This window comes from Heptranchias perlo, chromosome 2 (genome assembly GCF_035084215.1).
Source record: "Heptranchias perlo isolate sHepPer1 chromosome 2, sHepPer1.hap1, whole genome shotgun sequence".
In the NCBI taxonomy this organism is placed as follows: domain Eukaryota; kingdom Metazoa; phylum Chordata; class Chondrichthyes; order Hexanchiformes; family Hexanchidae; genus Heptranchias; species Heptranchias perlo.
This window is the reverse complement of record NC_090326.1, coordinates 72826017-72839010: the sequence shown is the minus strand read 5'-3', so window position 1 is coordinate 72839010 and position 12994 is coordinate 72826017. Positions and strand designations below refer to the sequence as shown.

The following is a 12994-nucleotide window of genomic DNA, read 5'->3' as shown; positions in this document are numbered from 1 at the left end:
TTAAAATGGCAAGTGACCGGCAGGTCAGGGTCACACTTGCGAACAGAGCGGAGGTGTTCAGCAAAGCGATCACCCAGTCTGCGTTTGGTCTCCCCAGTGTAGAGGAGACTGTATTGTGTGCAGTGGATACAGAATACTAAATTGAAAGAAGTACAAGTAAACCGCTGTTGGACGAGATAGAGGAGCAGCCATGATTATACTGAATGGCGGAGCAGGCGCGAAGGCCGAATGGCCTACTCCTGCTCCTATTTTCTATGTTTCACCTGGAAGGAGTGTTTGGGACCCTGGACGGTGGGAAGGGAGGAGGTGAAGGGGCAGGTGTTGCATCTCCTGCACTCGCATGGGAAGGGGCCGTGGGGAGTAGAGCGGGTGGTGGGGGTGATGGAAGAGTTGGCCAGGGTGTTGCGGAGGGAATGGTCCCTTTGGAATGCTGAAAGGGGAGGTGAGGGGGGAAGTTGTGTTTGGTGGCGGAATCGCACTGAAGGTGACGGAAATGGCGGAGGATGATGCATTGAATGTGGAAGCTAGTGGGATGGAAGTTGAGGACAAGAGGGACCCTATCATGGTTCTGGGAGGGAAGGGAAGTGCGGGAAATAGAACGGACATGGTCGAGGGCCCTGTCAACTACAGTGGAGGGGAATCCTCGGTTGAGGAAAAAGGAGGACTTATCTGAAGCACTGGTCCGGAAGGTGCTATCATCAGAACAGATGCGACGGAGAACCTGGGAGAATGGAATAGAATCCTCACAGGAAGCAGGGTGGGAAGAAGTGTAATCAAGGTAGCTGTGGGAGTTTGTGGGCTTATAAATATATTGGTTGACAGCCTATCCTAAGAAACGGAGATAGAGAAGTCGAGGAAGGGAAGGGAAAGGAAGAGTCCTAGATGGACCATGTGAAGGGGAGGGAAGGGTGGAAATTGGAAGCAAAGTTGATGAAATTTTCCAGTTCGGGACGAGAGCAGGAAACGGCACCGATACAGTCATCAATGTACCGGAAAAAGAGATGAGGGAGGGGACCCGAGTAGGACTGGAACAAGGAATGTTCCATGTATCCCACAAAAAGGCAGGCACAGCTGGGACCCATACGGGTTCCATAGCGATACCTTTCATTTGGAGGAAGTGAGTGGAGTCAAAGGAGAAGTTGTTCAATGCAAGAACAAGTTCAGCCAAGCGGAGGAGGGTGGTGGTGGATAGGGACTGGTTGAGCCTCCGTTCAAGGAAGAAGGGCCCGTAGGCTGTCCTGGTGGGGGATGGAGGTGTAAAGAGACTGGACGTCCATGGTGATAGAGATGGTTAGGGCCAGGGAACTGGGAACTGTTAAAGTGGCAGAGGGCGTCAGAAGAGTCGCAGATGTAGGTTGTAAGAGATTGGACAAGGGGAGAAAAAGAGAAAAGATAGGAGGAAATAAATTGGGGCAAGAACAGGCTGAAAAGATGGGTCTCCCAGGGCAGTCCTGTTTGTGGATCTTGGAGAGGAGGTAGAAGCGGACTGTGCGGGGTTGGGGGACTATGAGGCCGTGGGGGTGGGGGGCGGAGAAAAGAGAAGATCTCCAAAGGAGATGAGGTCAGTGACAGTCTGGGAAACTATGGCTTGATGTTCAGTGGTGGAGTCATGGTCTGGGGGAGATAGGAGGAGGTGTCAGAGAGTTGGCATGCAACCTCCACAGGGTAGAGGTCTGTTCGCCACACAACACCGTCGCCCTTGTCAGCAGGTTTAATGACAATGTCAGGGTTGGACCCGAGAGAATGGAGTGCTGGAAGTTCAGAGGGAGGTAGGTTAGTATGAGTGAGGGGAGTAGAGAAATTGAGACGGCCGATGTCAAGCCAACAGTTCGTCATGAAAAGATCAAGAGAGGACATTTTACTATGTTATTTATGAATTAACTTTGTGCGCATCAAGTGAGAGGTATCTAACGTGGGAATGTCAGATTAACCACCACAGGCTTACTTTTCCACTTCTCTTCTACTCTTTTTCTCTAGATTTATAAAATATGCTGGATGAAGCTGTAATTAAGTAACATCCTGCGATAAATTAATGCTTCTGCTACTCAAATGGTGCAGATGTGTAACACCCAGGTGAGCTGATAAGTTTGTGTTATTTTGGCTAATAAATTATATAAAGACATTGGTATCAGTGAGAGATCATACAAAAGACATCGCAACCCTTATTTTGACCTCCAACTGGCTAGGTTACACGACAACATGGAGAGAAGGTTATGTTTTGTCTTTGCATCTTATTACATAGGAACATAAGAAATAGAAGCAGGAGTAAGCCACCCGGCCCCTCGAGCCTGCTCCGCCATTCAACAAGATCATGGCTGATCTTCTACCTCAACGCCATTTTCCTACCATCCCCATATCCCTTGATGCCTTTAATATCTAGAAATCTATCAATCTCTGTTTTGAATGTATTCAATGACTGAGCCGCCACAGCCCTCTGGGGTAGAGAATTCTAAAGATTCACCACCCTCCGAGTGAAGGAATTTCTCCTCATCTCAGTTCTAAATGGCCTACCCCTTATTCTGTGGCCGTGACCCCTCGTTCTAGACTCCCCAGCCAGGGGAAACATCGTCCCTGCATCTACCCTGTCGAGCCCAGTAAGAATTTTGTATGTTTCAATGAGATCACCTCTCATTCTTCTAAACTCTAGAGAATACAGGCCTAGTCTACTCAATCTCACCTCATACGACAATCCCGCCATCCCAGGAATCAGTCTTGTGAAACTTCGTTGCACTCCCTCTATGGCAAGTATATCCTTTCTTAGGTAAGGAGACCAAAATTGTACACACTACTCCAGGTGCAATCTCACCAAGGCCCTATATAATTGCAGTAAGATATCTTTACTCCTGTACTCAAATCCTCTTGTAATAAAGGCCAACATACCATTTGCCTTCCTAATTGCTTACTGCACCTGCACGTTAGCTTTCAGTGACTCATGTACAAGGATACCCAGATCCCTTTGAACAAAAACATTTCCCAATCTCCCACCATTTATAAAAAACTCTGCATTTCTGGTTTTTCTACCAAAGTGGATAACTTCACATTCACATGCACCATAACTATTTATTTTTTAAAAATATACCACTTGCTGGGTGTAAATCTATTTTCACTGTTTTGAAATAACAGGTGCTCAGACCTTCCAACTTTTTGTAAGTTTTTCCTTTTAATTTTGGATTTGACCTCCTTTCATTATGGTTATTGGTAAATATTGCATTACAAAAGGTTAAAAAAAAGTAATACAATCATGGTACAAACTGCTGATTTACTTTTTTTTTAATATATAAAAACTTCTGCTTTAACATAAAACGTGGCCTAAAACTTCCACTGACCATACTGAGCAGCAGAGGTGTGATGGGACTGCCACTTGCCACTGCCACTTCAGCAAGCAGCTGATCCCGCCCAAGTCCTTGGGATGGGGTCACAAACATTCAAGGCGGCGCCCCTGCCTGTAGAGACGCTGAAGAAGTGCCCATCCTAATGAAGTGGCAAAACTCAGTAACTTGCCACTCTGAGGGGGCATCTGAGGCCCTTATCTGGCCAGAGGAAAGGAAAAAAAATGTCTTCTTGCCAAACCTTCTGGCTATCTCTTATAATATGCAAGGACCTACCCTAGGCCCAGAAGAGGACCTTTGCTTGATCTATCAGATACAGTCCCACTGATCCCATCAGTGGCGAACTGGGTGTAATTTCTAGGGTATCCCAAGAACATTCCCAGTCACACTTCCAAAGTTGTCCCTTGGTGTAATGAGGCAGGTCCAAGAAGAGCCTGCTGCCCTCCCCCACCCATCCACAGCACAATATCATGGGTAAGATGCAAGGATGAGAGAGGCAGAAACCTAATGGAACAGCAGTGAGTTACATTGGAGTGCTGTGCTTTAAATGAACGTGGGTTCATGCAGATTTAACTTTTTTTTGTTTACTGCAATGTTCTGCAGTTGCTAAGATAAAGGGCCCGATATTATACAGGGAGGCAGGGAGGGTGGGGGCGAGACTGAAAACAGCCGAGGAACCTGGCAAGGCTGGGGACGCGGAGGTACTGATGAACTTAGCAGCAGAACCTCATTAACATTTTTAAAACTCCATTTCCTGCCCACCAGCCAGCCAAATAGAACAACCTGGAGGGAGGGAATACCAGGAGGCTGTAGCCGGGAGGTGGAGGGGGGGGAAAAAAGGCCACGACTGGGGGAAGGGGGGGCAGGTGAAGAAGAGAGCCTATGATCAGGAGAGGGGTGAAAAGAGAGCCCGCGATCAGGGCTGGGGGAGGCCGAAGGCTTCCATGAGGGGCCGAGGGAGCACTCCTGTTCCTGCTGGCCCACGAGGATTGCTGAAAAAGGCACTTATCTTGTAGAGGCTGAAGCTTCCGCCTCCCTTTCACTGCCGGGTTTCCCGACCACTGGGAAACACATGCAGCAAGTCAATTTTAAATCGAGCTCCCAATTGCACTGTGGGAGCCTCATTTAAATATGTTAATGAAGTGTCTCACCTCTCCACAGTGTGACACTGACGTCCTGATATCCTCTGTGGTAAAAAAGGTGCCCTGCGCGTGCGCGGTGGATTGGGGTTGTCTTCCCTGTAGTTAACCGTTTAACCCCTCTCCTACCGTAGGATGGTTAATATTGAAGCCAAAGAGTTCATTTGTTAATGGGTCAGGCTTTGAAGATGTGTCTGAAAGCTAGTCAGACCAGTTTGTAGAATATCACGGCTCACAGTGAGACAAGAAGAGTCAATCAACTCAGCCCAGATTAATTAGGGGGGATTTTCCTGGGTCTGACATCAGTCAGCCCCATTAAGTTTGAGAAAAAGTGTGTTAGTAGCGAGACCAAGTGGAAGGAATTGTTTCAAAAATGGTAAAAGTGAATGAAATAAAAATAAGTTGCAGTATAAAAGCAACCACAGCAAAGCTCCACCAAAAAGGGTACATTTTTTTTTAAAAGTAAAGACAAGCTTTGGAGGCACACTATACATAATCCAGTAATTCAGAATGTCAGTAGCAGTCAGAGGCCAGTAAATTGCACACAGTAGTCTGAGAAGGAGTGATAATAAATAATACGATTACCTTCAATTTACTAATGCAATATTACAACAACAGCAAGAAATCTTCAAAATTATGTATATTTACATAAATCACCTACAAAGTACACAAATAGAACAAGAGTTTACGGAAGAGGAAAGTGCATTGCTTATTGTACAAACCTGATAAAATGGATCCCTCATTATTAATCTGAGACAGATTAACACCCGGAGAAAATTAGCAGGTGGCACTCGGTCCACCCACTCTCTGTAACAGAACCAGTTACAAATTCAACTGTAGATGTTATGTTAACAAGGCATTTTCAATGTACATGAGCAAACAATGCTAATTTAGAAATTAGTTACTAGAGGGCATAACAGACTTCTGACTATTTGCCAATCAATATCAAGTTGCCTCTTTCTCTACTACTGCATAGTTTATGAAATCTGCTCTGGAGTTCCATAATGTATATAATACAAGCAAAATTCACACTTGCATTTCGTATTTATTGTAGAAATCTATAAAGGATAGATATATATAAATATTCTTGCTACATTTCTTACAAGAGACAATGCTAAGATGTGAAAATCAGCAAACTATTTTGAGCTTTCCCCTCCACTCTCCTCTCGTGCTCTCCACTTCTCTCTCTTGTCTGGAAAATTCAGTCGGGCATTTACAGGTCATCAACAGTTTTTTCTCCCCATTAAGCTGATCAATGACAGCACACAATGACAGTATCAAGCACTCCCAGGTCACGTATATGAATGAATTTGATGCAAGGTTTCCTCTTACTCTATCCTAAATCCTGGTCTCCTATTCCTGCATGAAAGCAATGTTTGCACTTCTGCCTCTGAATAGCATTGCCAATTTAGTATCAAATCATGTTGATTCCTGTGCTCAGACTTACATCCACGAGTAACTACGCTGAGCTTGTTATAACTCATTTCACTTAGGCCTGTTACCACCAGCAACAAGAGGAGACTTTCATTCTGTGGAGGCCATTTTAACTTTTATTGCATGTTCCCCTCCAAGTCACACACCATCCCGACTTGGAAATATATCGCCGTTCCTTCATTGTCGCTGGGTCAAAATCCTGGAACTCCCTTCCTAACAGCACTGTGGGAGAACTGTCACCACACGGACTGCAGCGGTTCAAGAAGGCGGCTCACCACCACCTTCTCGAGGGCAATTAGGGATGGGCAATAAATGCTGGCCTCGCCAGCGACGCCCACATCCAGTGAACAAATTTTAAAAAAACTTTTATTGCCGGCTAAAAAACGCGTTAGCGAATCGGCAGCCTGTTTTACACCACGGGCGATTTTCTTTTCCATTGAATTCATCAAATCGGGATAGGTGTAAAACTCTAAGAAAAAGGGAGGGGCTGCCAAATCTAGAGCCCCCTGGATGTCAAGAAGCATTCAGGGTAAGATAAGGCAGAAATGATAGACACCGAGAACCCAATACTGCGGAAAGCCTAGAGAAGTATAGAAAGTGCAGGGGTGAAACTAAAAAGGAAATTAGGAAAGCAAAGAGAGGGCATGAAAAATATTGGCAATTAAAATAAAGGAAAACCCAAAGATGTTTTATAAATACACTAAGAGCAAGAGGATAACTAAGGAAAGCGTAGGGCCTATTAGAGACCAAAAAGGTAACCTGTGTGTGGAGGCGTTAGATGTGGGTATGGTTCTTAATGAATACTTTGCATCTGTCTTCACAAAGGAGAGGGATGATACAGGGATTGAAGTTAAGGAGGAGGAGTGTGAAATATTGGATGGGATAAACATAGTGAGAGAGGAAGTATTAAGGGAATTAGCATCTTTGAAAGTGGATGAATCACCAGGGCCGGATGAAATGTATCCCAGGCTGTTAAAAGAAACCTGGGAGGAAATAGCGGAGGCTTTAACAATCATTTTCCAAACGTCACTGGATACAGGCGTAGTGCCGGAGGATTGGAGGACTGCTAACGTTGTACCGTTGTTTAAAAAGGGAGCGAAGGATAGACCGAGTTATTACAGGCCAATCAGCCTAACCTCGGTGGTGGGCAAATTATTGGAATCAATTCTGAGGGACACGATAAACGGTCATGTAAAAAGGCACGGACTAATCAAGGACAGTCAGCACGGATTTGTTAGAGGGAGGTCATTTCTGACTAATTTGATTCAATTTTTCGAGAAGGTGACAAGGAGGCTCAATGAAGGTAGCGCAATTGATGTGGACTACATGGATTTTAGCAAGGCTTTTGACAAGGTCCCACATGGCAGATTGGTCAAAAAAGTAAAGGCCAAGGGAATGTGGCAAATTGGATCCAAAATTGGCTCAGTGGCAGGAAGCAAAGGGTAATGATTGACGGGTGTTTTTGCGACTGGAAGGCTGTTTCCGGTGGGGTGCCGCAGGGCTCGGTACTGGGTCCTTTGCTTTTTGTGGTATACATTAACGATTTGGACTTAAACGTAGGGGGCATGATTAAGAAATTTGCAGATGACACAAAGATAGGCCATGTGGTTGATAGTGAGGAGGAAAGCAGGAAGATATCAATGGACTGGTCAAATGGGCAGAAAAGTGGCAAATGGAGTTCAATCCAGAGGTAATCCATTTGAGGAGAGCAAACAAGGCAAGGGAATACACAATAGATGGAAGGATACTGAGAGGTATAGAGGAAGTGAGGGACCTTGGAATGCATGTCCACAGATCCCTGAAGGTAGCAGGACAGGTAGATAAGGTGGTTAAAGAAGGCATATGGAATGCTTTCTTTTATTAGCCGAGGCATAGAATATAAAAGCAGGGATGTTATGCTGGAACTGTATAAAATACTGGTTAGCCACAGCTTGAATACTGCGCACAGTTCTGGTCACCATATTACAGGAAGGATGTAATTGCACTAGAGAGGGTGCAGAGGAGATTTATGAGGATGTTGCGGACTGGAGAATTTTAGCTATGATGACAGATTGGATAGGCTGGGGTTGTTTTCCTTGGAACAGAGGAGGCTGAGGGGTGATTTGATTGAGGTGTACAAAATTATGAGGGGCCATTTCCCTTAGCAGAGGGGTCAATAACCAGGGGGTATAGATTTAAAGTGATTGGTAGAAGGATTAGGGCGGAAATGAGGAAAATGTTTTCACTCAGAGGCTGGTGGGCGTCTAGAACTCACTGCCTGAGAGGGTGGTAGAGGCAGAAACCCTCAACTCATTTGAAAAATACCTGGATGTGCACCTGAAGAGCCGTGACCTGCAGGGCTACGGACCAAATGCGGGAAAGTGGGATTAGGCTGGGTGGCTCTTTTCTCAGCTGGCGCGGACACGATGGGCCGAATGGCTTCCTTCTGTGCCGTAATTTTTTTATGATTCTATCGATTCGCTATCACCCATTTTTCATCCAGCAGCAAAAGTCTTGGATAGATTTAAACACAAAAGGTAAAAAGACAGTAATAGGAACATAGGAATTGTTAGATGAGAAAAGACCACATTCGACCTAGTTCGCCCTCTACCATCCTGATGGTCACATTATACAATGATAATGGAGTTGTTGACTAATCATAGCAATCAATATCTATCAATTAGTCAACAATAGATCCAGAAATGACATGAGAAAAAATACCATTGGGAAGAACTTTGGGAACCATATTCAACTGTTCCTCCCAAGCATGCTACACTTACCACATGTCTCAAATTACTTACATACTATGTCCCAAAATGTTATTTTCTGAAAGAAATCTATTGGATTTGAACGAATCAATACTAACTGCTTCCACCGTCTCCCTAGGGACTCTGTTCCATTGACTGACCACTCACTCATTGAAATATTGTTTTCACAGATGAGTTTTGAATTTACCCTCCTTCAAGCGTAGGCCATGTCCTCTGGTTCTACTGTTCTGAACAAGGTGAAATAGCTTGTTATGGTCGACATCTAGTCCCTTTAGAATCTTAAAAGCAGCAATCATATCACCTCTCAACTTTCCCTTTTCCAGTGAGAACATGCCCGATTTATATAATTGCTCCTCATAATCTAATCCCTCCATCCCCTCAAAATTCTTTTGTATCCTTTGTAATTAACCTATCGAGCTACCTAATCACTCTGCAGCCATCAATTGCAAAGGTTCTTCACTGCACACACTTTTGCTCTGACAACCTGGGAAGATTTGCCTCATGGAGGCGGAGGCTTTAAAATGTTTAATTAATGTCTGATCAGCAGTTTTTAAAATCATGTTCCAGTAGGTTTTCTCCTGTGCTTTTGGCATTTTGCCCCCAACAGTGCATAATATAAATCGCATATCTATGCACTGGAAAGATCTGCTTATCAATTAAAGGAATACTACAGTGTGCAGCTCTTTTATCAACTGCAGAATACATCCCAATATATAAAAAAAAGTTTCTCGGCATTTCTGAAGCTGAAACATGACTTAGCCTTAACTCCCAGGGTGCGTCTAACTGCTCCATGGAGGCATTGAAAGTTATGGGGGTTAAGCTAAAGTGAACACCTCACCATGATTCCATGTTTAATCTCAGGAACAGAGAAGATTATCGTAATTCTGATTGAGGTTAACACTTCGTTATTAAAATGAAAATCTTTTGTTTAATTTAAATTAGTTATGGAGCGTGTTTTATACTTCATTTCTAAGGATAAAGCTTTAACCTGGATAGTTTATCTAAAGGGTCATGAAAAAGTATTTGGCAAGTCCTTTTTTAAAATTAGGAAATGACAAGAACCAGAAGGATTGATTATACATCAATTTTGTCACAATGGCATCACATATAAGTGATGCAATAGCATACTTTAATAGTATGTGTCATTACATTTATAAACAAAAAAAACATTTAACAAAAACTTATTCACAAAGCTGGTTTCTCTATTAATAACCAAATCTGATTAAAATATTTTTAGTTAATATTCCTTCACTGTTTTAAAATTATCATTCTTCATGGCAAAAGAACCAGACAGAAGATTTTTTTTAATGCAGAGTTGTTAAGGTGGTGGATGCAGATTTAATAGTCACTTTCAAGAGGGAATTGGATATATACTTGAAAAAGGAAACATTTGCAGGGCTATCGGGAAAGAGCAGCGGAATGGGACAAATTGGATAGCTCTTTCAAAGAGCCGGCACAGGCACAATGGGTCAAATGGCCTCCTATGCTGTATGATTCTATGTGTTGTGCTCCACTACATCCCCCAACCTGTTAGCACAATGCCTTGAGACCACAGTAGCATGCTGCTCTTAGGTTTCTGCCAATGTTGTTCTGTGATTGTTTCACTGGAGACACAGACGGCACGATAGAGTTGACTGATCTCTAATTTTTTTTCTTTCACCATATAAGGCAAAGCATCCAGGCTCTCGACTCCATGCCTCTCCAAATGAGCCTGCAGAGGTTGGGGACTCATGGCAAAGGAATCTCAGGCGTTACTCCATATGCTATTATTCTGTAGCAATCTTTTATAACCAAACATGCTCATAGTTCACAAGGGAAGGGCATGTAGCAAGATTAACGTGTAGGAATGATACCAGAACTGAGAGGTTATACCGATCAGGAAAGATTGAACAGGCTTGGGCTCTTTTCTCTAGAAAAGAGATAGCTGAGGAGTGAGCTGATCAAGGTCTTTAAAATTATGAAAGGGTTTGATAGGGTAAACGTAGAGAAGATGTTTCCACTTGTGGGAGAGACCAAAACTAGGGGCCATAAATATAAGATAGTCACTAACGAATCCAATAAGGAATTCAGGAAAAACTCCTTTACTCGGAGAATGGTGTGAATGTGGAACTCGCTACCACAAGAAGTAGTTGAGGCAAATAGCATAGATGCAATTAAGGGGAAGCTACATAGGTACATGAGGGAGAAAGTAAATAGAAGGAAATGCTGATAGGGTTAGATAAAGTAGGGTTAGAGGAGGCTTGTGTGGAGCATAAACACCGTCATAGACCAGTTGGGCCGAATGGCCTATTTCTGTGCTGTACATTCTATTTAATCCTACGTAACACTGATTGCTCCAGAAAATGGGTATGTAGTTTTTAAAAAAAAGGTAATCCATTCTCATTCCTTCATTTGGTCATAGATTTTTCTTTTTTGGAAAGACGCCATTCCTTACATCCTGTGCAAAACCAAAAATAGGTCACAAAGACACACTGCACTCCACTAAAGTGTTTATTACTTGATACAGATGTAGGTCTGTACGGTACAAGATTTAATCTTAAGCCTGCACTAAATGTGTTCAAATTGTAACAGCTGTTAACTCATGCTCCTTAACATAAACATCTTTGTATAGTGTGATATACTTATATGTTCTGAAAATAAATAATTAATATGGTATCATTGCTTAGTGACACATAGGGCTCGATTTTCGCACCCCCCGAGCGGGTGCGTTCGTGGCGGGGGTGGGGCTGCGAAAATCAGGGATTCCCGGGGCGTGTCCAGAGCCAGTCTCCAACCCGCCCACTTCCGGGTTCCCTAGTGATGCGCTGACATGCGCGCGCAGCCCCCGCATGTGGGACTCCCGCCAGCAATTAAAGCCGGCAGGATGCCACTTAAGGTAATTAACCAGGTACTTCAGGTCGTTTACAGACCTGATATTTTAGGAGGGGTGGGATTTTGAAATGAACTGAGACTGTTTCCCGTACTGGAGGAAACACTCCCAGTTGAAACGGACGTGTTGCAGCCACCAGCCTGTGGCAGCTGCATAGGTCCATTTGACAGTGGTGGGGGGGGGGGGGTGGGAAGACCCTCATTCATTGCAGGAGACCACTCTGTCACTTTGGACAAAGTTTGGCCTCCACCACCCTCCACCTAACATTACAATTCACCAACTTGGAACCTCAACCCCGGTGTGCGGACACATTTACCAACCTTGCGGACCCCCTCAAACGTACATCTTCCGGATGGGGGCCGCCATAGCTGCAGTCATGACCTCCTCGGAGGATGAACAGCATCACCAGCCTCGCCGACCACGCCGTCCACCTCTGACACGTGGAGCTCCACACAGTGCTGTGACACATCCACCTGCACAGCAGGAGGGAGGGCAACCGCAGAGAGAGATGCGTCGCAGAAGGCACTACCCTCGCCACAGGGTCTACAGACCGAGGCTCAGCTTCCTGGACCTCTGAGGAGCAGTGCACACGGAGGCTCAGAGTCAGTCGCCAGGTAGTCGCGGACATCTGCAGCTTCCTTAATGACGAGCTGCTCACGGATGGACCGAGCACCATCTTCTTACCTGTCGCTGTCAAAGTCACCACTGCCCTCAACTTCTTCGCCTCCGGATCCTTCCAGGGTGCCACCGGGGACACTCGGTCGTCTGCACACAAGTGCATAAGGCAGGTCACCAAAGGCTTGTTTCACAGGGCCCCGCACTGTATGAACCTCCCTATGGATGACCTCAGCCAGATGGAGAGGGCAGTGGGATTCCACACTGTGGCTGGCTTCCCATGGGTGCAGGGTATAATCGATTGCACCCATATAGCAATACGAGCACCTCCACACAAGCCAGGACTGCTCGTCAACAGGAAGGGCTATCACTCCATGAACACTCAGCTCATCTGTGACCAACGCAAGAGATTCCTTCACGTGTGCACCAGATACCCTGGCAGCTGCCACGATTCTTTCATCCTCAGGGAGTCCACCGTGCCGCCCCTCTTCCACTCACCCAACACCCGCAAGGGCTGGCTCCTCGGGGCCAAGGAATATCTCCTGCTCTCGTGGCTTATGACACCTCTGAGCCACAGCGTCAATATAACGACAGCCACATCGCTACCAGGTCAACAATTGAGCAGGCTATAGGGCTGCTCAAGATGCGCTTCAGGTGTCTTGATCATTCTGGGGGAGCGCTTCATTACGCGCCACACAGAGTGGGACGCATTATAGTCATCTGTTGTGCCCTGCACAACATGGCACAAGAGAGGGGTGCCACTGGAGGAGGCCCCATCCACATCTGCCACCCGTATTGAGGAGGAGGAGGAGGAGGACGACGAGGAGGAGGAACGACCCATGGGCAGAACAGGGGCTCACC

At 45.2% G+C, this 12994-nt stretch overlaps 1 protein-coding gene across 2 annotated transcripts in view; it reads right to left on the bottom strand.

Moving 5' to 3' along the window:
* The window catches only part of nek10 (NIMA-related kinase 10), a 211732-nt gene that overhangs the window by 168637 nt on the left and 30101 nt on the right, over window positions 1–12994 (bottom strand). For both annotated transcript variants that reach the window (XM_068002825.1, XM_068002817.1), the window contains exon 6: window positions 5191–5275. In XM_068002825.1, the coding sequence (XP_067858926.1) occupies window positions 5191–5275 (85 nt within the window). The remainder of the gene's footprint in view (window positions 1–5190; window positions 5276–12994) is intronic.